General features: G+C 42.7%; 1 protein-coding gene across 1 annotated transcript; it reads left to right on the forward strand.

Annotated features, from left to right (window-relative positions):
• The first annotated feature begins 539 nt into the window (after positions 1 to 539).
• Positions 540 to 24,143, forward strand: LOC143173082 (complexin-4). The gene is made up of 3 exons (XM_076363075.1): positions 540 to 5,182; positions 8,218 to 8,305; positions 22,334 to 24,143. Exons 1-3 carry the CDS (start codon positions 5,016 to 5,018, stop codon positions 22,559 to 22,561), a joined length of 483 nt encoding a protein of 160 aa, XP_076219190.1. The 5' UTR covers positions 540 to 5,015; the 3' UTR covers positions 22,562 to 24,143.

The raw sequence follows: 24,143 nt of genomic DNA on the forward strand, positions 1-24,143 counted from the left end.
GTGAAATCCAAGCAAGTGTATTTGAAGCATTCTTTACCCTCTGTTGTTCAGAGAGTTTGAACGCTTTGAGATCTGTGTTCAGTCCTACCTGATACTGAAGAGTTAACGGCGTTCAGAGGCTGAGGCTCCGCCTGGATTGAAGAGGCAGATGACTGCCATTGGTTAGAAAGATACCTGAATCCAGCCTCAGTTCATTCTGTGCCAAGGGATTATATCCTCTGTGTTGCAGTCTAATGCAAGAGTGACTGTAACCTAAAAGTAAGAGATTCGCTCAAAAGCTTGTGTTAAGAGTATCAGACTTGCCTTGAGTATCAGACACTTAGAGTCAAATGTAAAGTAGTGTGTCAACTTCTAGGTCTCTTAACAGCAAATCGAGTTGCTTGCTGGCTGCTTTGAGTATACAAAGTACCTCATTTTTCTGAGCTGAAGATTTGTCTATAGCTCTGAAGTTCTTTCTCCAGATTCCCCAAACTGCGGTCACCTGGGTGCTCTGTGCCTGTTTGTTGGAATACAACGTGTCTACCCAAAACAAGTCAGTCTGTGTCTCCTTGTTTGTTTTTTGTTTTGGTTTTTTTTTTTTACTGTTCTGTCCAGTAAACTGTTTGTCTGTGGTAACCTCCCACAATATGAGTGAGAATTCCCTCTTTGACCATCATTTTCCCCCAGCCAGGAGCAATTTCTCCAATAGGTGGAGGAGAGGAATCTTCAATTAAATCTATTCAAGCTGAGAAAGCCCTAAAACATTTATTTCTCTTTCTGTGCAAGTGATCTAACGTTCCGACTTGCATAAAAGGCAACGTCTTCTAGAGGGATGAAGGGGGGGGGAGAGTCTTGGTCCTTTCAAAGAACACTTAGCTACTTCTGAATTATGTGGTTGCAGTTGTCTGCTGTGACTGTGTTTTGGGAACATAGTCTCGAGAAAAGGCTGGGAGTTTGGATGCTTGCCTGCCTATAGCATTTTTGTGCTGGCCTCTCTGTGAGGCTTTTAGATTTTGCTCTTTGTGATTTGCCTGTTTCGAGACTCTGAATTCTATTCTGGGGCTGGAGATGCCTGCGTTCTTTGAGTATGGAATACAGGCTTTTTTTCGTATCGTCCAGTTCCATCAGATAACAGGAACTGAGCCTTTAATTTTGATTTCACTTAAGCTAGAGGGAAAGGATGTTGATTTAAAAGCAAAAGAAGTGGCAACCTGAGTACTTAATTAGCAGCTGTCCATATTTTTTCATTAAGCCTGTGATCCCTATAATCAACAAAAAGCAGTAAGTGGTTTGTAACTTCAATATAGGCAGTAGTTAAAGCACCTGTCAGGAACGGGAATTATTCTGGAGGTACTAGTCCTTGTTAACACCCAAGGTAGGTGCTTAAAACTTGATGCTTTAGGTACTCGGTGAGCCATCGGTTCCTTATCAGTCTGTTTATTTGTTACTTGTATACACAGATTTGTGATAAATATCTAAACCCACAATGAAGTGAGCAATTCACTAGCTAGCTATGTAGCGTCTTCCAGAGTTTTATCACGAGTCTCTTGTGTTTCTCAGCAGTTTCTAATAGGGCCAATAACTTTTAAAGCACTTTTTGTTGTCTTCAATTTTGAATCTAACATTGGAAAGCTTTTTTGCTGTTAGGAAGGTTCATGAGACCTCTCTCAAGACCTGGAGGGCAAGAGCTCTCAGGTTCTCAGCAATCCCTTCCCAAGACAGTTTTCAGCTTTCTTGCCTTCTCAGTCAATTCCGTGAAAGCATCTCTTTGAGGAAGAAGGTGGTGTTAGCAACATTTCTATAAGGATCAAAGTCTATAGCCAAGACTTGTGCCCAAAATTACAGAAGCTTCTCTTCAGTAAAGATCAATAGCACAAAGTTTAACAGATACACTTCCCATACACTTAGAGAAGACTATTAGACCTAATACTGTAAAAATCAGCGCTGCATGTCGTATTTGTGAAGTGCACAGTACAGACACACTGGTGCTCCCTGTTCCTGTTAGGAGAATTTTAAATAAAGATGAGCCAACCACTGCAAGTGGACTCGAGAGGCATTTGGCACTAAGTAGTGATGTTGTGGGACAGCGTTCTAACATTTAATCAAGTGGCTGTTGAAGCACAGAGAAAATGCTAATCATCAAAAGTTATATTTATCTGATCTTAAATATCTCTTCTAGCATGCTTTTCTGTGATGCCTACCATACTGTTACTGAACTCGTGCATTTTAGGATCAGTGCATAAACAGTGCTAATATATTACTTTAACCTGTTCGATGGTTTTTGCAAGCTGCTGAAAACCTCTTTATGATCTGTATGTGGTTCATGCAGTATTTCTTGGCCCCTTTTGTGCTGCGTACTTCTGTAAGATACAGCTTGGCTATGGAGCTGAAGCAGATTGAGAAGATGACCTTCCAGCTACTGATGTCCATGTTGCTAGTTTCTGTTGTTAGCTTTGTGTTGTAAGCAGTGGATGCGAAGGTCAGCAAGACCAAAACTTTTATCCAGAGTTGTGATGCCCTCTTTCTCTGGCCACCATCTATTTCTAGAGATGCCTGAATTGACTTCTCCCCTCATTTAAGATTTTCTGTCTCCCACTCTTGAGATCCACTGTGTTCTGAGCAGTGTGGGGCAAGTCACTTATGTGAGTCAGGCTGTAGTTTAGGAACTAGGGATTGGCTTTTTTCAGAGGCTTGCTCTTGGAGCAGTATTTAACTCAAATAATTTTCTAGAAATAACCCTTTATTTTCATTTCTTCCTTTTAAAGTTGGCTGCGTAACAGAGAGGGATTCTTGTGGTCTTGTTCTGGGTCATGGGGTTGCCACTACTGCTCGGCAGTCAGAGTGCTCATCCAAAGACTGTCCTTCTGAAAGAGATGCTAGATTAGACCTGTTTGTAGGACTTTTCAAATACCAGCAAAGTGAGCAAGGTCTTGGTTTTAGCAGAAGGCAAAAGGGTTGCAGGTTAGAACCATCTCTGCTTGTCCATATTGTCTCCAGGCTGGGAAAATGGTATAAAAGTACCATTGAGCAGAGTCGGACAGCACTTACCAGATGATAGTTGCACAATGATAAGGCAATAGCATAGGTCATGCTGCATTCTGCTGGAACTAGCATGCCTGCACAGCTACAGCTGACCTGCAGTGGACCCACAGCACTAGCTAGTTGTCAGCTCTTTTGAACAAACACAGCCTTCTCTAAAATGCAGAAGGGTGGGAAATAAGGGATGCTGTCAGCCGTTCTGCCCTTTGAATGCCTCCGAGAGGCAGCAAACTGAACCAGGGAAGTCTTTGGGTGTAACAGAAAGTCAGACTGACTTTGCCAGGCCCATTTTGAAGTAACTCTCTGAGGTAGGAGCAGTGATACCTTGTGTATAAACTTAATGCTGGATTTCTAGTTTTTAAATTTTGCCAGAAAACAGATTTTATTTAATTTTATGCATTCAACTTCAGATTAATGCATGCTCAAGTTTAGCATTCTCTGCTTAAATTGGGATTAGCTATCTAATGTTTATGATCTCAGTTCCGTTAGCCATTTGGGCAAATACAATACAGTTTTGGTAATCAAGGTCAGAGTTGGCCAAATGTAAAAAGTTGACTCTTCCCATAAATTCTTGCAACTTTTGCATAGTTCTGAATTGATTATAAAAAACAATTTTGATTTAAGAAAAATGCTTTCTAGGTATTTGTAGTATATCAAAGTAGTTTTCTTGTGATTTGGAATTCTTGCTTCTGAGTGATACTCTATTTCAAGAGGAAATTTAAAGTTTCTTTTTTAATCACTAATAATCCAGGATTACAGAACGTCCCGGGTTTGGTTTTGTTTTTTTTTTAATACTAACAGGTCTGCTTTAATTAGAAAGGCTCTAATACAGATTAAGGCATTAGGCAAATTGGAATCTTCCCATCTCTCAGTGAAATTATGAGAGTGCTGGGAGAACCATTTAGATAATCAAAATTACAGAATGTTTCATTAAGGCATGTGCAGTCAGTCACAGTAGGATAAATGCTCAAAACCCAAAATCATGAACTTTTGAGACCTAGCAGATGATTTCCCCAAATAGTCTTACGATCTAGGTAGCAGAGCCTGCAAATCTTCACCTGCAAAGAGCTGGTGAGGCTAATGATGTGAATAAAAGTTTGAAAGATGAGGACCTATACAAGCAATCCACAAACAAAAGATATCAAAGCTGTATTATAGCATATAGAATCAGTCAGATTCATTTCTCCTTTACTGACAGTTAAGATTAAAATACTAGGTGTTCTATGCAGCACCAGTCAAAGTAGTGATCTAGATGGAGACAGCCTGGTGAAAAGTTGAAATAAACCCTAAGGAATGAAAAGTAGGAAGATGTGATTTGCTTTTTTTGTGATTACTTGAAAAAAAAGTAATTATAGCAGTAATGCCCCATTCATCTGTGAGACAAACCAACCATGTGAAAAGTGGATGAAGAAAAATCATTCAATGTACTTTCTGTCCAATGTGATAAAATATCAATGGATAAAAAGGGTTGGGGTTTTTGTTTAATGAAGAATTCCAGTTTTGAAATCTCATTTGGTTGTGTAAAGCCAAAAGGGTTTTCTGCTCAGTAGCCTGAATTTTACAATTTTACTATGGCCATTTAGTCAACCAGATATTTAATTCAGATCCATTGTGTTCCAGGGAATGTTTTCATCTCTGTGAAAGTGAGAATTTCAAGACTGAAGAAGTCAAAATGCTATTGCACACTATAATTGATTTTTGTGTGTGTGTGTACAATTAGCTTAAGGTATTAATATAAAAAGTAGGTAGCTGCATCTAATGATTTTTTTTGGAGCAATCCGAACCATCTGCCTCTAGATATTAACGAGTTCACTCTTTAATCCAGATTATGGCTGACAAACTGGTTTTGGCATTCACGTTTCACTAGCATTGTGCCCTTGAAGAGCTGATGTGGCTGTAGAAACTCTCTTGCTTACAATTGTTGGTTTTGAAAACATTTTTGGTTTGGTTTGGCTTTCTTGTAGTTGTTTGCTTATAGCTCCTTTTTTCTTGAGAAGATGGCCTTTCTAATGAAAAGTATGTTGAGCAACCAGGTAAAGAATTTGGGACTTGGAGGTGGAGGGGAAGAAAGCAAAGAAGAAAGCACTCCTTCTGATCCAGCAGCAGCTGCAGGAATGACCAGAGAGGAGTATGAGGAATATCAAAAGCAAGTGGTTGAGGAGAAGTGAGTACCTGTTCCCTTATTATCAGTATGGGGCTGATTCTTGGTAACTTTGTGCAGATAAAAATAACCCAAGAAAAAGCCAAACATTCTGCACTCTTCCCTTTTTTTAAAGCAGAAGAATCTTTGCTAAAGAGACTTCCCAAAATAAAAGTTCACCAACTGGAAATGATAAAATATGATGTTTCCCCCTTCCCCCCCCCCTCCCCCCCCCATCCTGCAACTCTCTCCTACACTTTCCTGCTATCTCCACACCTTGATATGCTGGATTCATTCCTAGTTGATGTTACTTTATCTATCAAATTTTTCCATAGGTACAAAGCTGCTTGTAGTGCAGGAGTTAATTCTAAGATGTGTATGATTTCTTCTCCTAGAACTCCATGTGGAGTACACTTTCAATACATCATCTTTTCTTTGTCCACATTTATTATGGCAGACATGAAAAAGTAATGAGTGCTATGTTAAATGGATGATATTTATCTAGAGAAAAGTTTTAAGATGGTTATTTTTTGTAGTTGCATTTTCAGTTATTTTTTCTAAAATCTACTAAATAAAGCAGAAGTTTTCAACTGATTAAATCTCAATTTTATTTTGTCTGTAGTGATAATCTTTACCACTTGCTGTGTTTAAATATCAAAACAGAAGTAAAATAAAGGACTTAACATGTAGGAGTTCAAATAATGCATAATTATAAATAAAACAATTGACTTTTAAATCTCAAATGCATCTGTGCCTCTAATGGTCAATTACATAATGGTTGTGTAAATCCTTCATGTAAGATGATTATGGGTGAAAGGTTAATGACTGATGGAATTTGAGGTATCCAGGTCTGTATTTAGCAGCAGCCATTTCTATCATAAAACCTTGAATAGGTTATCATTTGGTTTGGAATAAAATACAGAATGTTTTGCTATGCATTTTGTCAAGGGATATTTAAAAGAGAAATAACCATCTGCGGGCAGGAAGATGCTTTATTGAGACTGAGAAGCAAAACGGGATTCCTGGAATAGGGAAAATGCTTGGAAAAATATTTCTATAAAGTTTTCAAGTGTGGCATGTGTCTGTTACATGCTGAACTGTATTGAGGAATTGGTGCAGGAGTACTTCTGAAAGTACAGTTTGGAACTATAATAGGAACATTTGAAGTACTTTCAGAGAAAAAAAATTAGCTCAGGACAGTGCACGCTGGTGTGGTTATGTAAATATGTGTCAGAAATCTTCACAGAAATCTTCAATCTGTCACAGGCAGAGCATCTGTTTCAGGGCTCTCTGGATTTTACCCAGTTTTCAGCTGTACAAGAGTGGAGATAGAGAAGTAGAAGTGCCTTCCTGGAGTCATACTCGGGCAGAGTTTGGCCTTTGATGCATGACCATCCTGGTTTGGGTTCTTCTCAGGGTTTGGGTTCGGTTTTTGGGTTTTTTTGGTGATTAAACACACAAAAATGCACAGATTGCTGTTTCTCAGGAAAATGTGTAATACACAGGAACAAACGGGTGGCTTGTGCTGCCAGTCTCCAGCACAGTCGCATAGGATTTGCTTCCAGCATCACAAGTTTAAGCAAGAGGGGACCACCAGTTTGTGTTGTACATCACAGGCTCTTGACTGTCATGCAACTACTCTTACACCTGTGTCCTGTTCCTACAAAGCTTCATGTTCCAGGGAATAATTAGATCCTCCAGAACAAAAAGGTGTAAGATTAGGCCAGACACGAGGGCCCAAGCAATGGTGGGAGACTGGCTGAGTGAGTTTTGCCAGGTCTTCCCACGATGACAGGACAAGTGAAAAGCTCAAATCTACCTGAGCAGAAAATTCCCTCCTGCCCCTCAGCCTCATAGGACACCTAAAGGGATGTTCTGGAGAAGGAGTGGGCAAGAGAGGAGGAAGGCTGAGAAACAGCGGGAAAATATGCCAGAAGGGCTCAAAAAAACTCCAATCTTCCCATCAATGACTGGCTGAAAGAAGTTTAAGATAGCTTCCAGTTAATGTGAACCTTTTTTTTTTTGAGAGAGAGAGAAACCCAAAAACTCATTTGTGGAAGCAGAGGAAAAATAACATTTCATCTTGCAAGTAGCTTTTATGTGACAAAATACCTGTACTGGAACAAAATCAATTTTACCTGAGAATTTCCATGACAATGCTTCTGTGAAAAAAAATTAAAGGGAAAGGGGGGAAGGTGAATGTTATCAAATGTTACCAAAAATCTTTGAGGAGACACATTTTGCAAATAAATACATAAGTAATCTAACCAAAAATTGTGCTGAACAGTTCTTAAATCTAATGAAAGCATTTTATAAAACCACAGATAAAAGAAGTACTTTTCCACACAGGGAAGCTGTGGAATTCATTGCCGTAGGATGTTCTGAAACAGTAAATGGATGCAGAAAAGACCAGGAAAATTAATAGGTGACAGAGGCCATCCAGGACTATTAAAGACAATGATGTAGAGACAATTTCCAGCTCCAGTACCCTACACCACTGATTTTTGGTAGCTGGGCAGTTTTGATACAGGATGCTTCTTAAATTCTTTCTCTAAGTGTCCACTACTGTCTACTGTTGGAGATGGGACTCTAGGTAAACTTTTGGTCTGACCCAGAAAGTCCATTCTGCCATTGTGTGTGTGTGTTGTTATACTATGAGAATGTCATGTTGGTAGAACATTGTCAGGTAGCCGCATGTCTATAAGTGCCCCAGTGGAATAAGCAAGGAACAAGCGTCTTTTCTGTTCTGCTTATTGGAATTGTTCATTGTTACAGTAAGCAATAACAGCTAGTACAGGCACAAACTCCAGACAAGTAGTATTGGCTTATCCTTCATTCTTCACAGGTCTCAAGGGAACTGTTCTGAGAACAAGCTTGGGGTACAGGAAGTCTGGCCCCTTAGCATCACTTCATTGATATCGCTCCTCTTGTGCCTTTGGACAAGTCACATAACTTTGGGAGTAACTCCTGCGTGTAGCTTTTTGCAGCCGAGCAACTGGTTCAGTGTAAAAGACCGTATTTTATTAATATCATGAAGAAACATTTTTTCTCATTTCCAGGATGGAAAGAGATGCAGCGTTTGCACAGAAAAAAGCAGAGCGAGCCTGTCTGAGGGTTCATCTGAGAGAAAAGTACAGACTCCCTAAGGTAAGCCTGTAGTTTGTGATCTCATCTAGTTCAGTGGCCAATTTTAAAGCAAACTGACTACCAATGCAGAGTTTTGAAAATGGCAAATTGCCTTCATTAGTGGGATCCCCACTGCAGCTCAGTACAGAAATGGAGGAGGCCAGAGCCATGGTTTTCCCTAGTGACTGCTTCTTTGGTCTTTTTTCTCTGCTCAGTAGACTAATCTAACGGAAAGATTCTTGTAACCCCTCTCTATACTGTCAGATCTGAAACAGGTGACTCAGCAAGTTGAGTATCTGGTCTGATTGTGTCTCACAGTTAGTATGTGTTCTTAGCAACATGCAAAAGTTTAAGAAAAAGCTATAAGCAAATAAGCAAAGTCCCTGAAAACTCCTCTACAAGCTGTACATTTGAGTTCTGCTAAACTTCTGAAGGTTCATTTTTACTATCTTCTTCCAAGAAGTGCAAGCAAACTGTCCATTCTTTTTTCTTTAGTGCTCCTGACACTGTCAAATATTCCCAGGAAAACCAAAATATAGACAACAGAATCTTCAGGCAACAGAGAAATCTGAAGGTTTGTTAAAAGCAGGCAGCAGCTGTAATAGCTTCTAGATTGTGACAGAAAGGAAAGTTAGCATGTAGGTTCACAGTATTTTCCTGACATAAAAACACATGGATACAAACCAGGATAGTTCTCTACTGTATTTAAAGTGTTTTCCTGGTTTAGAGGGAAAACTTTCTCCCTTGTTTATTTTCTGATCGTCTTCCTTGTTCTCAGGGATTTAATTGCAGAACTCTTGTTTATCAAAGGTTTATCAAAGTACAGGCTTTAGCACTAAGCCTATACTAAACATCCACAGAGCTTGCCTATTAAAAAAAAAAAATTTTGAAACTTGAATATTCTGGAGATGATTTCCTGTCGCAAGATGGTGATGCCTCTATAATGAAGAAAGCTGGTATCTCTTCTAGGACTGTGGGCTGGAATTAAAGTAAACTAAAGGAGTGAGACCAGAGAAGGATTCTGCAAAAGAATTAGGGAAGATTAGCCCATAGCAGAAATGTTAAGTGAATTCTTTGCATTCATCGTAACTACAGGATCACTATGAAGGTCCCTAGATAGGTTTCCCTATAACAGTCTCTTTTATGGGGGTGAATCAGGGGAATTTTCTCAGGTCAGTGTTGATGGAGGAAGTTGTTAAACGGTGTACAGTACACCAGGGCCAGAGGGTATTTACCCAAGAATTCTAAAGGATTTCAAATTATGAATTGCCAAAATTACTGAGGCATGTAATACTGAGTCTGACGTTTAAGCTCAGAAGATGGGAAATGTGAAGACATTTTCAAAAAAAGTCTCCAAGAGATATACAGGGAACAACAAATCAGTAACTGACTTCTGTAAGGGAAATGAAGGAAAACTACTAAAGATAGCTAGCAGATATATGGACAAAAATTATATGGTGGGAAGAAGAGAAATAAGACTTTTGTACCTGACAGCCCAGCCTTTCAAATCTATTAGCATGCTCTGAAGGGATGACTAATCATAAGGGTGAAAATGATTAGGTTTGGTTTAAAAAAAAAAAAAGTTGGACAAATTCCTTCCCCAAAGACTCTTTAAAGAAAACCAACTGTGGTAGAGTGTGAAGGAAGGTCCATGAAGTATTGAATATTATTTTCCATTCATTTTGAAGAAGTGACTGAAGACTTGTTTGTGTAAATTAGTATCGGGGCCTGCACTATTGTGCATTTAGGGGCTCCCTAAAATTTGAGGTTCTGCTCTAGGGCCACGGAATTGAAAGGCTTTGTGTATGTCCATGACTTTCTGGCACTTGATTGTGGCGTGTGGGTGTGGCCCACTTGTGCTGTTCAGTGTTGTCCAGAGTGGGTTGCACTGTTAGCTCCAGCACGGAGAAAGTAACTCTGGGTTTTGTGCTTGGAAAAGTTATTATTATGTTATTTTGTCAGCTGCTTCCATGGGCAGGAGACAGGTAATATGGGACAGAGTAGCCTGTGTAGGGGTTTGGATCATGCATCTGCTCTGAACTACTACTACCGTGAAGATGTTAGCATTTTTGAAGATTTAATTTATATCCCACAAGGAAGCATTTGGTGGTTCTTAGCAAGTTGAGAGCTTGTTTATATTACTAGTACTTACCTGCCAGCTCTGAGTCTTTACCATTTATTTTCTGATCAGTACTTTCCAGTGCTTTTCTGATTAATTAAAATGGAGGAAGGTAAAGAATCCATCTTGTCTAAATTTAGCTGATAAAAAAATTAGTACTTAACCCAAGCAAGTCATTTAGAGACTCTGTCATCAATGGAAAGAGACCAGCACTTCTAGCCTCATCTATCCAAACTTTCAAATCATAGAATCATAGAATAGTTTGGGTTGGAAGGGACCTCTAAAGGTCATCTAGTGCAACCCCCCTGCCGTGGGCAGGGACATCTTCAACTAGATCAGGTTGCTCAGAGTCCTGTCCAACCTGACCTTGAAGGTTTCCAGGGATGGGGCATCCACCACCTCTCTGGGCAACCTATGCCAGTGTTTCACCACCCTCAGCATAAAAAACTTACTCCTTATATCTAGCCTAATCTACCCCCCTTTAGTTGAAAGCCATTCCCCCTTGTCCTGTTGCAACAGGCCCTGCTAAAAAGTTTGCCGCCATCTTTTTTAGAAGCCCCCTTTAAGTACTGATAGGCTCCAGTAAGGTCTCCCCAGAGCCTTCTCTTCTCTAGGCTAAACAACCCCAACTCTCTCAGCCTTTCTTCACAGGAGAGGTGTTCCATCCCCCTGATAATTTTTGTGACCCTCTTCTGGACCCGCTCCAACAGGTCTGTGTCTTTCTTATGCTGAGGGCTCCAGAGCTGGACACAATACTCCAGGTGGGGTCCCACCAGAGCAGAGTAGAGGGGCAGAATCCCCTCCCTCGACCTGCTGGCCATGCTTCTTTTGGTGCAGCCCAGGATACGATTGGCCTTCCGGGCTGCGAGCGCACATTGCTGGCTCACGTCCAGCTTTTCATCCACCAGTACCCCCAAGTCCTTCTCAGCAGGGCTGCTCTCAATCCCTTCATCCCCCAGCCTGTATTGATACTGGGGGTTGCCCCAACCCAGGTGCAGGACCTTGCACTTGGCCTTGTTAAACCTCATGAGGTTCACACGGGCCCACTTCTCGAGCTTGTCCAGGTCCCTCTGGATGGCATCCCGTCCCTCTGGTGTGTTGACCGCACCACTCAGCTTGGTGTCATCTGCAAACTTGCTGAGGGTGCACTCGATCCCACTGTCTATGTCACTGATGAAGATATTAAACAGTACTGGTCCCAATACGGACCCCTGCGGGACGCCACTCATCACCAATCTCCATCTGGACATTGAGCCGTTGACCACTACCCTCTGGATGCGACCGTCTAACCAATTCCTCACGCACCGGACAGTCCACCCATCAAATCCATACCTCTCCAGTTTAGAGAGAAGGATGTTGTGGGGGACCGTGTCAAAGGCCTTACAGAGGTCCAGATTGGCGACATCTGTAGCCCTTCCCGTGTCCACTGATGTAGTGACTCCGTCACAGAAGGCCATGAGGTTGGTCAGGCAGGACTTGCCCTCGGTGAAGCCATGCTGGCTGTCTCGAATCCCCTCCCTGTCCTCCATGTGCCTTAGCGTAGCTTCCAGGAGGATCTGTTCCCTGGTTTTCCCAGGCACAGAGGTGAGACTGACTGGCCTGTAGTTCCCTGGGTCTTCCTTTTTTCCCTCTTTAAAAATGGGGGTTATGTTTCCCCTTTGTCCAGTCAGTGGGAACTTCACCAGACTGCCACGACTTCTCAAATACGATGGACAGTGGCTTAGCGACTTCATCCGCCAGTTCCTTCAGGACCCGCGGATGGATCTCATCAGGTCCCATGGACTTGTGCACCTTCAGGTGCCTTAGATGGTCTCGAACCTGATGTTCTCCCACAGTGGGCGGCTCTTCATTCTTCCAGTCCCCGCTTTGCCTTCTGCGGGTTGGGCGGTGAGGCTCGGGCACTTGCCAGTGAAGACCAAGGCAAAAAAGTCATTGAGTACCTCTGCCTTCTCCATATCCCAGGTAACCAGGTCTCCCGTTTCGTTTTGGAGAAGGCCAATGTTTTCCCTCGTCTTCCTTTTATCCCCAACGTACCTATAGAATCTTTTCTTGTTGCCCTTCACGTCCCTGGCGAGATTTAATTCTATCAGCTTTAGCTTTCCTAACCTGATCCCTGGCGGCTCAGACAATGTCTCTGTATTCCTCCCAGGCTACCTGTCCTTGCTTCCACCCTCTGTAGGCTTCCTTTTTGTGTTTGAGTTTGTCCAGGAGCTCCTTGTTCATCCATGCAGGCCTCCTGGTGCTTTTGCCTGACTTCCTCTTTGTTGGGATGTATCGCTCCTGAGCTTGAAGGAGGTGATCCTTGAAAATTACCCAGCTTTCTTGGGCCCCTCTTCCCTCCAGGGCTTTTGTCCCATGGCACTCTACCAAGCAGATCCCTGAAGAGGCCAAAGTCTGCTCTCCTGAAGTCCAGGGTAGTGAGCTTGCTGTGTGCCCTCCTCGGTGCCCTAAGGATCCTGAACTCCACCATTTTGTGGTCACTGCAGCCCAGGCTGCCCTTGAGCTTCACATTCCCCACCAGCCCCTCCTTGTTGGTGAGAACAAAGTCCAGCAGAGCACCTCTCCTCATTGGCTCCTCTACCACTTGGAGAAAGAAGTTATTCTATCGGCTTTAGCTTTCCTAACCTGATCCCTGGCGGCTCAGACACACTCCAGGAACCTCCCGGATTGCTTATGCCCTGCCGTATTGTCCCTCCAACAGATATCAGGGTGGTTGAAGTCCCTCATGAGGACCAGGGCTTGTGAGCATGAGGCTGCTCCTATCTGTCTATAGAGGGCCTCATCCACTTGGTCTTCCTTGTCAGGTGGCCTGTAGCAGACCCCCACCGTAATGTCACCTGTCCCTGCCTTCCCTTTAATTCTGACCCACAAGCTCTCGGTTGGCTCCTCATCCATCCCCAGGCAGAGATCCATGCACTCCAGCTGGTCATTGACATAGAGGGTGACACCCCCTCCTCGTCTCCCCTGCCTGTCCCTCCTAAAGAGCCTCTATCCCTCCATCCCAACACTCCAGTCATAGGAGCCATCCCACCACATCTCCGTGATGCCAATAAGGTCGTAGCCCTGCAGGCGTGCGCACGTCTCTAACGCCTCTTGTTTATTCCCCATGCTGCGTGCGTTTGTGTAGAGGCATTGAAGTTGGGCCCCCGATGAAGCTGTCTTACTGGCTGGAGTTCCTTTGTGCTGCTCTTCAGGCTCTCTCCTGCTGACCTGTGTTCCTTCTCCAGGCTCTGGGCATCTATTGCTGGTCCTGGCATCAAACTGGTAGGAGTGGGATGGAATGAGGTTCCCCTCCCCTGGCATCTCTAGTTTAAAGCCCTCTTCACCAGCTTGGCAAGCCTATGACTGAAGATGCTCTTCTTCTTCTTTGACAGATGGACCCCCGTCAGACTACCTTGTTTTCTTGTACCTAATTTGCATTTTAGATGAACCAAAATATATTATGCTGGTTGAGGTGGGGTTTTGCGACTGGGACCAAGAACCCAATGCAATTCTTGAATTGAAGCAAAAATCCTAGGTTGACTTAAGATCAATGAAAGTTTCACTATGAAAAATGCTTCCATCATGTTCACTAGCAATAGAGACCCTGAAGGCTGTTCAAGCAGTGGGATGGCATTGCTCAAATTCATCAAGCCTTGTTCTGAAAATGACATTTATCAGGTTTCCTGTCCTAGCTCTCTGGAGTCTCACCCACAGATACCAAATTCAAGCCCAATAAACTGGGCTTTCCCAGCAGATTATTTAAACCCATCACATATTCCCACTATCTTCAAGGACTGATCTTTGACTTCATAGCCACCTCTGCACACATCATCTCTGCTACCTTCTCCCACAATGCTGAACCTTTTCAGACAGCTCCTCCAGTTATCGCTTTTCATTCTCCTCAAAGGAATTTAATGAATAAGTAGGGGGTTCATTTGATCACTTCTGTCTACATCCAGATCTGTGGGGACGCTTATGTTGTTTGGCTGTCTGTGAGCAGTGGGCTTAATGGTTCCAACTTGTCCCCTTTCCTGTCAGGGGCTTTTGGTGGTGTTTCTGGCCCTAGGTTAGTACAATCCCTCCAGCTTGACAGGAGGAACCAGATGTGAAGGGTTCCTTGTGGAGGATGCATTTTAAGAAGGTCTACCATTTGCCAGTGAAGGGTTTTTTGTACAGTTTCCTCAGTGCTCTGTGAATCTAGTGTTAAATCTAAACTCCTAAATGAGTCAGTGCTGGGGCATGCTCTCCAGTGCTGGAGTGCCATCACCCCTATGGTTAAATGATTTGACAGTCCCTAACACAGTTTGGTCTGAGCCAACTAGCCCCTTAGATTCCATTACCTGGCATGACTTGAGAGCAAAGGCAAATATGACTGAGGAGTTATAAAACCTATCTTAGAACCTGCAAGCAATAGAATTGAATATTTATGCATTTTCTGTGGCAAGCACAACTAAACACTAAAATATTTGCAGCCATCTCTGCTGAAATATTTAAAGAATTTCCCACTGAAACATGAGAAATGCAAGAAGGAAAGGACTGAGCAGTCAAGCAATTAAAAATTAACAAAGTCACCTAGGCTCAGAAAGTCATTATATAATGTAAACACAAATTGTAAATCATGCATTTTTTCTACAGTGTTAGTTTGATGATGTTTCTAACCCTGAGCCGTCAAAGGCCCTCTAGTGCCATGTTCATAAAATTGCACCACTCAATCTTTTGCTTGAACACTAAAGGCAAATTACAATTTGGATGAAAAGTGAATCAACCTTGTGACTTAGATAAAATTTTACCATCTGTATTTAACCAGTCTGGCAGGCCTTATTCATAATCAGGGATGAAAATTGTATTTTTCTCTAACTTTGAAAACATGCTTTTTGCAACCAAAACGTTGCTAACTGACTTTTCAAGAAAGAGAAGTGCTGTCTTAAAAAAGTATGGCAGAGTGTTTTGAGACAGGTACGGGGGGGGAGGGGGGGGGGGAGCAAGGGAAAAAATGCTGCAGAGAAACCTCAATTAAGCTACCTCTACCTGCCCTTCAAATGTGTCAATGTTGAACAAAGCTTTTGTAAGCAAATTTGAAGTGAATACAGTTCTATATAACAACTCATTTCAGATCAACAAACTCTCTGTAAGGACATTTGGCTTTTAAAATTATCTGAAGGCACAATTTGTCATCTTCAAAAATGAAGGCCTATCACTACACCTGTAGCTTCTCGTTCAAATGACCCCTTTAAATGGAAGTAGTATTAGCCCGTGAGTCTTTCACAGATGGTTATCAAGCTCACACACTTACTTGTACTTGAACTTTGATCTCTTTTTCACTTCCTAGAGGTGTTGCTATTATGGCTGTAGGTGCCTCTATAGAAATGCGCATGTCTGCACTGTGTAGTCTAACATTTCCAGGCATTATCAAACTTGGGTATCTCCTACAAACTGCACAGAGCATCTGCAATGCATCCTGCTCATCTGGGATGAATCATAGGTGCGGAGCTCTTTCAGCTCAGCAGTGCAGTCCCAGGTGAAACAGACTGTGAAATTGCCTGTGAGCAGCACGAGGCCCGTGCGATCACAAGGCCTGGTGTAAGCACAGGATCCGCTCCATGTGTGTAAGGTTGATATTTGTTCCTGCAGTAGATGTCAGGGAATTGTTGGCACTCACTCACAGCTATAGCCTGGCGTCAAAAAGACTAGAGAAATGCACCGCATCTTCAGATTCCCTCCAGACAGAATATCCATCTGGAAGAGAAAGGGATATGCCTGCAGAAACATGGATATATGTTAGCTCTGTGCATGACCAGTGTCATATATAGGGTTAGAAGGAGCAAGGGCAGATTATCCTCTATGGTCTTCTGTATTCATCAGTTGCAATATACCATTTGTTCTGGGCCGTGGGTGCTCAGCATAGTGACAAGAAAGAGGAAAACATATTGCCTGAGGGCGAGTTTAATTACAGAAAGATTAATTATGAAAAAAAAATGAAGTACAAGATTTTAAGTAGTTGATTGGATTGTAGGCCTAAATCTCTAAACACCAGCATTTTAATTAGCAGCTGAGTAGTAAAATATCATTAGGCTTTGTTTTCCTTTTGGAGGCATACGCTGAGCCAGCTACTGAACAGCATTTCCCCACAGCCTCACCAGACTCTGAAAGGCCCCAGTTTTAAACCCCAAGAAGGGCTAGTTTCAAAGGCTTCAGGACACTTAATGTGCCCAGCTCTCAATTAAAAGTCAGTGGAGCTGGGTGTGTGTCTGTGATTTTGAAAGTCTCCCATCCGGAGTGCTTTCTTCAGTTCTGAGATGGTGTTCAGGTCTCCACGGTCACCCTTGGCTGACCCCTGATGAGCGCACTGCCATCTCATAGCACCCAAGAGCATGCAATAGTGATTTGCCCCATCTCCAGCAGGATCCTGACTTTGGTACACACTAAGTGGCCTTTGGGGCCAAATTTCAGTAATAACAGTAGAAGACTTGCCTCCAAGGTACGACAGGAGCCCTAAGCCAGCAAAGAAGATATTAAGCATATACTTAAATTTGCTGATTTGCGGCGGTTGCAAGTAAATTTTGCAGGATATGCTTTTCTGCATTTGTGTCTACCCATATAGCATTTCTTGGTTGAAGGTCTGCTTTATTTTCATCAGCCCTTATGAAAAGATATGTTATATCAGGAAGAAAATGAAATTATTATGTGCGCGCTATATGTCCCTGAAACGAATTCAACTCTATGGTACAACATTATGGCAGCAAAATGCTCTCAGACCTGTGATAATGCAATAATTATTTTGAAAAATGAAAGTAATTTCAGGTAGCCTAGTATGGGATAGAAACCCTGAATATTACCAGTATCAATCACTAGCACACATTGTAAATGAAAGCATGAAATTCAGGACTAAGCAGGGCCCCCTTTTCAGTGCAAAATCTAAAGCTCCATGCTATCTGGGCCAGATTTATAAGGGAAAGCAGTCCCTTAATGAACCTAATCCTATTAACAGAATTGTCAACTTAGGTTTGTCATCACAAAGATGTTTTTAGCCGTGAGACATTCGATCTATGGACAACTTTTTCATCTTCAGAGTATTCAATGCATAACCTCCATACAAAACATTTTTTAAAAAATCATATAAATACCTAAATAAGTATTTTAATTTTAAAAAAACACACCAAACTCTCTTATTCATGTACTGCCTTTTTCCTGAACTGGCATCCAGTAATCAGTTAGCTTCTGCAAGGTCTAAACACAGGGTATTGAGGTGATGGTGCCTGTGCTGCAGGAGAGGAACATCTGACTACAGGCCCGACCAACCTGTCCAAAGACCTTGTCTGCAGCACGGCAATCTCTCCCCATGGGCCCCACCACCCCTTTCACATCACTGATCTGCACATATATCCACCACGTTATCTCAAATGCCACTACTCTCTGTCAGAGTATTGTCACATCAGTGCCGTTCTTCTGTCCAAGTGTTGGGGGTTGTGTTCTGATATATGCATTTCTAGCACCTCAGGAAGGGACTATGTCGTCTGCTCCAAGCAGGTGGATCCCTTCCCCTAGTCAAAGCACTTCTGTGGGCACTGCTCTATGAGATTCTCAGTCACTGAACAGCAGGATGTTTTTCATTCACTGATATTTAGAGGGAAAGAGTATTCAGATGCAATCAGATGTCTTTTCAATAACAAGTGCTGCTAGAGACACTAAAAAGGAAAGCTTCTTGCCATGAAAGGGACATGTAGTCATGTAATCTCAAACAGCTCTTGCTCTATTGTGCTGTGATGGGAATATTGTTAAGACTTGATTTAATGAATAGCGCCATTCCAGAATTAAAGGGTTTTTTACTTGTACGCAACCATTACATAAGCTCTAGCTGTGCCATGGGGGATGCATATTGACCAGGCAGAAAGAGAAACTTGTCTCAGGAGAAGCTCTTCAGTGCATACAGGCTTTAGATAAGTATCTGAAAACAAGTATTTGCTAAGCTTGAAGAATTCTTTTGCTGATCTAAATGTTTTCTTAATAGGCCAGAGTGAAACAGCTGTGGCTCCACTGTGGAAAAATGGAGTCACAGTGTGGATGTCAGGAGGCAGCGGGATCAGGATTGCTTGCTGAGAAGGTCCAGGCCAGGGCTACGGGGGACCCCAGCACAAGCAGTGCCCTCACCCACAGGCACAGTCCCGCAGGCTCTAAACGCAGTACGCAGAGCTGGGGCTCGCAGCAGGATCCAGCGACAGCCCAGTAATTGTCAGGGAAGGCAAAGCATGGTCTATCCTGGAAAGCCAGTCAACAAGCCAGGCTCAGCAGGGGACCACCTTGGCACAGGCACAGCTGTGATGTAGCTTAGGGCAGGACTGGGGGCCTGACCTGAGCTGAAATGGGATTTCTGGACCCCAGGGGTAAGGGGGTTCTTATTGAAGCCAGTTTGGGCAATGACATGACAGTGCCTACGAGGCCCTGACAGCTCGGGTGTCAAGCAGCCTCCGCACACCTTTCCTGTGCTCCAAACTGTGATCCCTGTGTAGGGATGGCACAAGAGGGTGTTTGTGGGGGAGAAGGCTGGTGTTTCCAACCTGTGGCTCCTCGTACCTACTTGTGAGGTACCTGCAGCCCTTGGATGGCATAGGTCAGTATGGGGCTGCTGTATTGCTTACCAAAAATCCCACTTGCAGGTCAAGGCAAGATGAACTCTGATTTTGTATGTAACTGGTTCATTATAGGTGATGAATCACAGGATCAGGTCTGGATTCACCTACCTAAAGATCTCTGCGTGTAGGCATAGGTAAATTTTATGACAGGATGTTAGACATAAGGAAAGCAGTACATCACACAGTGATGCTGGAAAGCAGTCTGGCTCCCCTGTAGATTAGCCTGTGAGCTTTGATCTCTTTTGTTTACAATCAGACGTCATATAAATGGATGTTTAGACTGTCTGTTTTCTGCTTACACCTGTGTATCATGTATGTATAAAGAACTCTGCATTATATTGCACCTGTAACAAAATGGATCTGAGTCTTACTACATCAGATGCATAATCAGGGTCAAAGTATATTACCAGGCACTAGGACTCTATCGCCTATGCTGTTGAATTGTCAGAAGAGAGTCTGACCCAGTTTTGGCCTGGGCACTCTCCCAAGCAGTTCCCAGGGCCAGTTTGGGAGTTAGGACAGGCATTGCCAATAGGCAGTTAGATGGGACCACCCTGTTTGGTAGGGTGAGAGAGTTCAATAGCATCGCAGTGGGTTGTTCCAGGACAGCTGGCCTTGGGGCAAGAGACCAGTGCCAGGCATATTTAATTTACTAGAATAGATGTTGCTTCTGTGTTCTCAGAGGTCCTAAAAGGGTGGCTGAACACTTGCAGAGACCTGGAGACTATGGAGATTAAAGTCATCAGGAGAGAGGCCATCCAGTCGAGTGCAGGTTTGCCAGGGTCCAGAGGGGCTTTCTGTATGAATTTATTAGAGCCCATGGCCCCAGCTGTCCTGTCCATGAGGTCTGCCTATTTTGGGTGCTCTCTGTAGTCCAAGCTGAGTGTATTCTGATGCGGGGTAGTGCCTCTATCACTGTCAGAGCCATGTCTGGCCTTGGGCAAGTAACAGTCCCCACATGTGCACGCTGGGACAGCAGGGATCTGCACACCCTGCTCACACTCTGATTGCAAGCTGCTGTCTGAAACTAACAGACATGATGCATTTCCGCACCACATTTCTGATTCTGACTTTCAGAAGTGGGTGCTTGGAGCTGCAGGCTCAGTGTGTATTTGGACACTTGCAGCATTAGCCTGACTTTAAGAACATCCTGTAGGAAAATCTTCTGGTCTCTCCTTGTGAGAAAACAAGCTTTAACTTATTTCCACCAGACTTAAAAAAAAAACCAAAACACAACAGGTAAAATCAGAAACTTAATGCTACACTTCCATTTCAAATCAAAGTAACAGAACCAGATCTGTCAAATTTTAGAAGAAAGAGAAGAGGCCATACACACCTTATGTACTTCTTGGCTTGCTGTTGAGTGACCCTACCCTGTTGAAGTTCATACTAGTCTATTCAAGGATAGGCTAAATGCCAAGTGGGTAGAGACAGGTGACTTGGGCAGAATTGTACTGCTTTAGACTATATCTGAATACGTTCTTCTTTGGTCAGAGAACACTTTGAACCCCCAAATTGCATTGTGCATCACATCTCAGACTTCAGTAGGACAGGGGGCTTTGGTGCAAGAATGTGCCAAACAATTGTTCGCATCACCAAAGTGGCCTTTGTGTGCACTGTATGGGTATCTCTCCACATAATATACAGTAGCATGCAGTGATGATGTCTTAAATTATAAATAGTTCTAAAGAAAAGAACATGTGTGATTGTCTGCTTAGGGGGACTTTTTCAGTGATTAACCCAGTATCTTTCTTTATCATTCTCTACTGCTACTTGGGAGAATTCCAAAAGGGCTAATTCCTCCGATAGCCAGCACTTGCTGATTAAAAGCTTAACACGTTTAACTTAAAGCTTAACACAAGCAGGATAACAAATTTTTTCCTGCTACGCAATCAATAAAGAATACTTCTGCCGATTGGGATATTGTTTCTAGCTTCCACAGATCTGATAGCAGCAACCCTTACCCAAAGGGGTCAAGAGACATCCTCACCCATTTTACCCACGTAGTAGTAACGATCATGAAACACCTCTCCATATTTTCATAAGATATATGGGGAGAAATCAGGTTAAAGGGAAGTACAGTTATTGCAAACATAAAGTTGTGCAAATATAGGTAACAGTAAATAGTGGCTATGTAGCCAAGCATCCCAGTCTGCCTGTCCCTGCTAAGGTCTGAAACTACACACACATTGCTCATATATGTCCTTCCATTCATTGTTGCATTCATTCATTCATGCAAACCCAAGATCCCTCTCACTCTCAAAAACACCTCCTGCTGACAGCATTGCTGCTTATTCATATCAGGCCTTTGCTGCTGTCATGCTTCATTTTGGCGATGTAATGAGGCATTAATGCTTATCTTTGATGTGTGAGCTGTGTCAAAATACCCTGTTCTTCTGAGCTCTGAATCCATCAGAATCCACCACAAAAATGTGAACAAAATCACCATTGTTTGAAAAATTGACATAGCCCCACTGATAGAGCATTTCAGTGGGCAGGCAGGAAGCAAGTGTGTGTAGTGCTGACTGCATCTCAGCCCTTTTAATTGCTTAACCAGTTCCTTCTCCTGTCTCCTTTTGCTTTCTCAGACTCACACCCCATCTCCATCCTCTCTTTTGTTGTCCAAGTCCTCCTATTACCCCACTTACCAGCACTGCAGCACTGCTCTGATTATGTGCCAGACAGCCCCTGCTCTTCATCACAACTCAGAGATGACAACCAAAGACCTAGATATAGTTTAGGCATGGTTTGGGGAAGATGGAGGCCTTTTTTCCAGTAATTCTTTCCTAAGTTTAATGCATCTTTCTTCAGGAAGGCTTCAGTTTAGTGCTGATATCTAAAAATACCCACCACCAAATTAATAGGGGAATGGTAGCCACACAGTTTTTCTAAAGCTATTGCTTCATTGACCAAATCGCACAACAGATGACAGCCTAGGCAGTATATTGCAGCATGTCTTTGGTGGATACGAATAACTTGTGGTGGATTTCCTGCAGTATCAGCATGTTACCACAGTTAACACATATGACAGATTTCTAAAATGGCAAGTGACACTGAGGTCTTCAGTTTTGACACTACTGAAACCCTTCAAAGAAATACAATTGACATTGTCTGAAAATTCTTAACACTTGTATGGGGGCTGATTGAGCCCCTGAATTCACAAGTTGCATCTAAAAACTTTGACTGAAAAATCTGTGCATATGTTTCAGTTCTCCCTAAAACAAACAAATGAACGAACAAAAAAGAGACTCATCAGTAGATCCTGGGATAGCAGAAATACTCTCATGCACTGTTTTTATTTTCTGCTTTTTGTATCAGAGTGAATTGGATGAGAATCAAATACAGATGGCTGGAGATGATGTAGATTTGCCAGAAGACCTTCAGAAGATGGTGGCAGAAGATCAGGTGGAGGAAGAGGACAAGGACTCTATCCTGGGACAGCTGCAGAACATCCAGAATATGGACATGGATGCGATCAAAGAAAAGGCACAAGCCACCTTCACCGAAATGAAACAGGCTGCTGAGCAGAAATGCTCTGTGATGTAGAAAAGACACCACTATCCAAGGGTTGTGAATTCAGTCTTGTCTGACAGGGGCTGCAGAGTGAGAGCAGGCAGAGGAATGCGCTTAGCTCTATAGCATTAAATGTAAATATAGAAAAGTGAGAGAGAGAGAGAGAGAGACTTTAAAACCCCGAGAGGGGGTGTCAAAATTTATGTGCTGTGACTGCTTAGTGCAAAGTTAGAACTGATGCTCATTTTTTAACATAACATTTTTCCCCATGGAAAAAAATGGCTTTAAAAAAGCTAATATTGGGGAAAAAATGTGCCTTTTCCCATTTTTTCAAAGTGATCAAAATGCTATTAAATTGTATTTTTTAGCAAAATTGTGTTTCTGATGCATAATATGTAGGTAGGTAACCACTCATTTAATACTGCTTTCAGAAATAAATACATATATTTCTAATAAAAACATCTGTTTCAAACATTTTGAAACAAACCCAGTATGCAAATGTTGACATTTTCTGCAAAAACTTAAAAAAAAAAAAGGTTTTGACCATCTCTGTACTAAATATAGTAAAAGGCAAAAAGTGAAGCATATAAGTCTACAGCTTGGGACAAAAATGTCATCATATATAGAACTGAGTGAGGACTTGTAAGAAACCAAGGCTTGGTAGCTATCAGCGAACCACAGTCAGTGAGCAACACAGACTGCTCCAGGCTGCTTTAATTTCACAGCCTCTACGTCTTCAAATGCAGTTCAAACGTCAAGTGACAGCAGTGGCCCTCTGCTTGGCTGCTATGTGTGCCAAATGCTGGGGCTTGGGGTACCAGCAAATAACTTGTATAGGGTAAAATAAGCTCACCACATTTATTCTAGGAGTTAGCTCCGTACAAGGCTAAACCTTGTATCTGGCTCACCTGAAAGATTATGCCAGGGTAGGGCACCTAAACCCCGAGAAAAAGCATGGCTTTCACTAGTGCTAAATCTGATTGAGTCTGTGGGACACACAGGATCCAGTTCAATGGTTTTAGATTCAGGACCAAGCAAGATTTTCTTTGCTGTTGTTCAGAGTTTTTTTCTGGGGAAAACCTAAGTAGGTGCTGACCTGATTGCCTCCCACTCCCCAACAAGCGGAGCTGATGCTGGCTAACAGCTGGAATGTGGCCCCATACAGAGCAGCTGGCTGGTTGAGGGATGGCTACTCACTGCAGCCTGCAGCGCTGCCAGGGCCGCTAGCCCAGGAGCCCCAAGCAGCCTGGGCAGGCAATGATGGGGCCAGCACAGGTCATCTCCACCAGCCCTGTGGAGCAGGGTCCTGTGGTTAAGGCAGATGGGAGCATCAGTCTGTCTCTCACTTGCATAGCCATAGTAGTTATCATGCATGATAATCCACACAAAAGCTGTACAGCCCTTGCACATGGATGATGTATACAATACTACTCCTGAGGGGCTCAGATATCCTATAAAATGAAGGACTTTGTAAGTCTTCCAAGAGCTAGCCTGTGAATGAAATTTGCAAATGAATACATCTAGCACCTTCCTACAGGTTTCTAAGTCTCTCGTTCTCTCTGTCTCCACCCAATCAAGTAAAAATATTCATTTTTAAATTAATAAATGCACTAAG

This window comes from Aptenodytes patagonicus, chromosome Z (genome assembly GCF_965638725.1).
Source record: "Aptenodytes patagonicus chromosome Z, bAptPat1.pri.cur, whole genome shotgun sequence".
NCBI classification, from domain to species: domain Eukaryota; kingdom Metazoa; phylum Chordata; class Aves; order Sphenisciformes; family Spheniscidae; genus Aptenodytes; species Aptenodytes patagonicus.

What these genes read in the sequence shown, in the direction of transcription:
- LOC143173082 (XM_076363075.1), top strand. Translation starts at nt 5,016, where the DNA reads ATGGCCTTTCTAATGAAAAGTATGTTGAGCAACCAGGTAAAGAATTTG. An exon ending in AAGCAAGTGGTTGAGGAGAA is followed by an intron (nt 5,183 to 8,217) that starts GTGAGTACCTGT and finishes TCTCATTTCCAG; the next exon opens with GATGGAAAGAGATGCAGCGT. An exon ending in AAAAGTACAGACTCCCTAAG is followed by an intron (nt 8,306 to 22,333) that starts GTAAGCCTGTAG and finishes TTTTTGTATCAG; the next exon opens with AGTGAATTGGATGAGAATCA.